The following is a 5,315-nucleotide window of genomic DNA, read 5'->3' on the forward strand; positions in this document are numbered from 1 at the left end:
AAAACAAAAACCCAATCTCATATAGTTTTGATCTTTTTTTGTTATCTCTCAATCTTAAATACAATTTTGTGCCTTCTTCGTTTGAGATTACAATGGACTGGACTTTAGATATTTTATATGTTATTCATTGATGAATATGTAATAGAGCTAGCCTTCCTACACCTGGATTTTTTTTCTATATACAATTTGGTATGTTATTCATTGATGAATATGTAACAGAGTATGAAGTTTCTTTTCTCTAACAGCGAAACCCATTAATTTTCTTAATTTTTGATATGCCCCTTGGATTTTAAGGCTGAAAGAGATGCATATAAAGGTACAATAATAATATTTTCTTGTTTTGAGTTTCTTATAATGCTTTTTAAATTCGTTTTCTTTATTTGGTTCTAAAAATAAGGTGATATAGATATCATTTACTGTTTTGGTTTTGTTCATATGGAGTAAACACATAACTGTTATGGTTTGTAATTGATCATCTTCTTGTAGGCCTGGAATTAGATTCATAAGAAAAGGTTGTGAACGGAAGCTATTTGATGAATTTTTTGAAAGAGATATGGTTCATTGAACTTAATGATTTATGTGTATTTGAATATGGGTTTTTCTGAAGGTCATTTGGAATTTGTTTGAGAAGATGAAAGGTGAAAAATTTGAGCTAGAAGAGAATGAAAAACTATATTATATTTTGGTGTATTCATCTATAATAGAAGGTGTATTTAATTATAAATAACAGCGTATTCATATGTGAATAAGTGTATTTATTTATGATTATAGGTATTGTTATCTTACATTATTTTTATTTTGTATTTATTTATGAGTACTAGTGTACTTATTTGTGAATAGCAGTGTATTCATGTACGAATGGTTGTTTTTATTTCTAAATAACATTGTATTCATGTATGAATCAGTGTATTTATTCATGATTAAAATTATTCACTTTTTTAAGAAATGAAAATTTTTACACTATTTTTATTATCATTAGATGAAAAAAGGCATTGGATTATTTATAAATTGATATATTTTCATTTGTGATTGGAGTCGTATTAAGTTTTTAGATGAAAATTTTCAATTTTGAATACAAGTGTTTTGATTTGAGATTGAATTTCTATTCACTTTTTGTAGAAAAAAAGTGTGAAATTCGAGAAAAAAATTGATTTTTTTTCAATTTTAAAATAAATTTTGGTAAAAATCTTCTTTATATTCCATTAATAAGTAAAATTAAAAACATAATATTTCTTTGTTTTTGGTAATGATCCTAAATTTAAGGGAAATTGATTGAATTTTATTTTATTTTAATTTAGTTAAAATATACAATTACTAATATACATTTGTATATTGATTGGTCCCGAATTGTTCTCGCGTTCTCAACCATTTAGGTATTCTTATTTGATCATTTCCCAATATATATATATATATATATATATATATATATATATATATATATATATATATATATATATATATATATAAAATGGTTGTAGATATTAATGTTTTTTTTCGAACATAATATTATCAATAAAAAACTACCAAGTAGTTAAATCACAGCTTACATATTACAAGAAATTGGTAACATTTAATTATATATATATATATATATATATATATATATATATATATATATATATATATATAAAACAAATCTCACTATTTCTAAAAATAGATTGAACAAAATAATAATATTTTTTTAAGACGTCCAAATCATTAAGCTAATTATACAACTAATCATTAATAAAATAATATTAAAATTTAAACAAACTCCTATAACTCTTCTTTAGTCATTTCATTAATTTTCTTTATTTTTAATATGACATGTTTCCTAAAACAAACTAATGATTGAATTGAAAATAATCATTCTCCATCAAAAAAAATTTAATTGTCGAAACAAACTATTTGTCACCCGTCGCTTTACGCGGGTAAACGGCTAGTGTGTATATATATATATATATATATATATATATATATATATATATATATATATATATATATATATATATATATATATATATATATATATAAAAGCTGTGATTTAACTACTTGGTAGTTTTTGATTGATAATATTATGTTGGAAAAAAAAACATTAATTATATTCCTAATGGATATTTATTTTAACATCATCTAAAACAAAGGAGAAGAAAAACCAATCAAACCTCTGGCTACAATACCGTTCAGTAAATAATAAAACAATTAGTAAGATGTTCGCAAATCAAATTGACCAGTTTCTATATATATTTATAAATTCGCTTTTTATTTTATTGTATGTTTTCAGTGTACTCTTACAAAGAAAATGCTTAATTCCTGGCCATCGTCAGCACCATCCGGATTAATCATATGAAAAGTTTCCGAATCCTTGCTTCCAGCCACTCTTTCAAACCTTGCCCTCATATACGTCAACTCTCCATCAACCGCATAATCTTTTTCCGACAAGCCCGGAAGAACTCCAGCACCCATGGATACACCCCTTAAGGATTGCATAACATGGAGCTCATCATCCGTCATCTGTGTCCTCCTTATTGAATATCCATATTTCCTCCCGTTACAATAAACCGCCCACACAAATTCCTCCAACACCTTCTTCTTGCGACTTGTGGTCTCACTTTCAAGAGATAACCTCACCATATCTGAAGCCATTTCCTTCTGGAATGCAACCGAGTGCATTGGGAGCTCAATGACAAACACTGGGAGGCGATGTGGATCCTCTTGAATGGCCAAACTGACTCGCCCTCTCCTGTAGCCAAATAACGTCCCAGTGGTTGCCTTATCTGTTAGTAGCTTCCGTGGCTTCCCTAGTAGTGCCACCATCTTGCAACCGGAGGTCAACATGGGAAGAAGCTTGAACATACGAAAGATCCCTCCTCCTGTCTTGGAGGGTTTTCGGCTACTAGTGGTGTTTTGTAGCAATGATAACAGGGATGCGTTTTCCATTTTCTGAAACGGGGTGGAGTAAACTGAAGGCATATTATGAGTTAAATATGATGAAGAGGGAGGGAGGATGGTTAGAAATATATAGAGAAAAAGTTAGACGTATATATAGAATCTTGATTAGTGTTACCATATCATTGCATTGTTACTATTGTTATTATTTGATGTACTTACACATAATTAATAGATATCCTAATTAACTTCAGTGTTGTTTACGATGTTGTAAAGCTGTAAAGAAAGGAAAAGAATGAAGGTGATGGATCACATGCAATTAAGGGATGATTTTAAGATTGATGTGATAGACGAATTGAAGTTTATAGTGGTAATGAGAAAAAAGGAAATAGGATGGGACCAAACCAAGCGTAACAAAGAGATAAAGGGGGTGGGGTGTGACCACAACTTTGTGCTAAAAACTGGCCCTGCCGCTGAGTTATGGAATTAAAGTGTATCTGTCCATGTGATATTAATCATAAGCAAGGTTTTAAAAAGCTCCTTATCACTCGCCATGGAGGGTTATAGTTTTAAGGTTTGTAATTTCGTCAAACTTTAACAAAATGCCTTCTTGAAATCATACATGTATATAATAATGAATAATAGTAGAAAATATATATAGAATTAATAATTATATACAAAATTGTCATTTTAAGTCACGCCTTACAAACGACATGACTTGTCACGGCTTTAAAAAGCTTGAGGTTTAACATTGTTGTCAAGTTAAACCTACCATTATTTACAACCTTGATTTCGTTGTATGGATATTGAAATACAAAGATGAAAATCATATATAACTAAATACATACATATACATATAAATAACATCTAGTTTGGCAATGGCTTTAAAACCAAAATAACCGAAATCGGAGTTGAACCGAACCGGATTTACTATAAAGGTTCGGTTATCGGTTCTTCACATTGAAAAAATTCGATCCCAATTCTAACTCTCTTTCGGTTCTACAAAACCGGTTAAAAAACCGGAACAGGATTGGAACTTTAAGTCTAAAAAGTCCATGCAAATTGTTTTTTTTGAATAAACTACACACCCTAAAAGACAACATATAAATGCTATATTTTTTCTGTTTCAACACATTTTTTATTTTGTCCCACTTTTTTTTAATCATTTTTAAATTTGAAAGTTTAATTTTATTTCTTTTTTATTTTTGAATACTTAGTTCTTCAATATGTGGTGGTTGAAAGCCCATTACTACTTTTGCTTCCATTTTGAAAGCGTATTGCCATTCTTGGCTCCATTTTGAAATTGAGTTGCTATTCTTGGTAAAACAATTATTGGTTCCACTTTGAAAGTGTAGTGCTAGTCTTGGTTCCATTTTGAAAGTCCATTGTTATTCATGGTTGCAAAACCGGATCCATTTTGATAGAGATTTGTTGTTAATGGTGCAAATCACAAAAATCGTTTATATTCTGAAAAATAACCGAAAAAACGGTACTTAGACCGACAGTCTGGTTCACTTTTCATGTAATCTATTGAAATCGGTTCTGGTTTCGAACCGATTCAATTACAAGGATCACCCTACTTCTAGTACTACAATAATTAGTTTTTTTACACATCCTTATAAATTATTACTAGGATGAGAAAATTTAGAAATAATATATGACGTGAAAAGTGGAAAAATTAAAAGGTATAATAGATTTTCAACCGCCGATAATGTTTTTCTGCTTTGTGAGGATATGGGCAGAGGGTTCGCCATTTTGTGATTTGCTAAAACAACGAATTACACTACATAACCTCTCCTGACCAACTCTTAATTGAAAAATCTAGGACTTGAACACTTGAACAACCTCTCATATGGAGAGTACATTGCCTTTACTGATAGGCTAACATAAAATTTGTAACACTTGTATTTTGTAAGTTTCATATTTAACCTTGTAAAACTCTAAATCGTGGCGTATTAATCGGATTCACCAGAACTGGTGCGGAATCCCAATCTAGTGATTAATGCAAAACGTGATATAGAACAAAGAACACAAGATGAATCTTCAAAGAACACAAGATAAAACTCATCCTTTAATTTATATTGGGCCGTGAACCATCTCCAAAGACCAATTGGGCCGAAAATCATCAAAATGGAACTCATACTTTAATTTATATTGGGCCATGAACCATCTCCAAAGACCAATTGGGCCGAAAATCATCAAAATGGGCCCATAAGATGGACTTAAGCACAAAAGGCCCAAGTTCTCTTCTCTCTTCTCTCTTTCTCGGCCCAAGTACAAAACAAAAAAAGGAGAAAGGTGGAATTATAAGGATAAAACAGCTCATAATTATACTTGGGAATATCCATGCACCCATCTCATACTTCCATGTAGCTATCACCTCACTCTCTCTTTTCTCCCCTCTCTTTTTCTTCTTCGATCGAGAACACAAGAGGAAAAACACACAC

General features: G+C 30.2%; 1 protein-coding gene across 1 annotated transcript; it reads right to left on the minus strand.

Moving 5' to 3' along the window:
• Positions 1 to 2,078: 2,078 nt before the first annotated feature.
• LOC145053058 (protein MIZU-KUSSEI 1-like) lies at positions 2,079 to 3,058 on the minus strand. Its single transcript, XM_079001025.1, has one exon. The coding sequence runs from the start codon at positions 2,950 to 2,952 to the stop codon at positions 2,260 to 2,262; it is 693 nt and encodes a 230-aa protein (XP_078857151.1). The 5' UTR covers positions 2,953 to 3,058; the 3' UTR covers positions 2,079 to 2,259.
• Positions 3,059 to 5,315: the final 2,257 nt, after the last annotated feature.

Source organism: Lactuca serriola, chromosome 5 (assembly GCF_051521515.1).
Source record: "Lactuca serriola cultivar US96UC23 chromosome 5, Lser_US96UC23_V15, whole genome shotgun sequence".
NCBI classification, from domain to species: domain Eukaryota; kingdom Viridiplantae; phylum Streptophyta; class Magnoliopsida; order Asterales; family Asteraceae; genus Lactuca; species Lactuca serriola.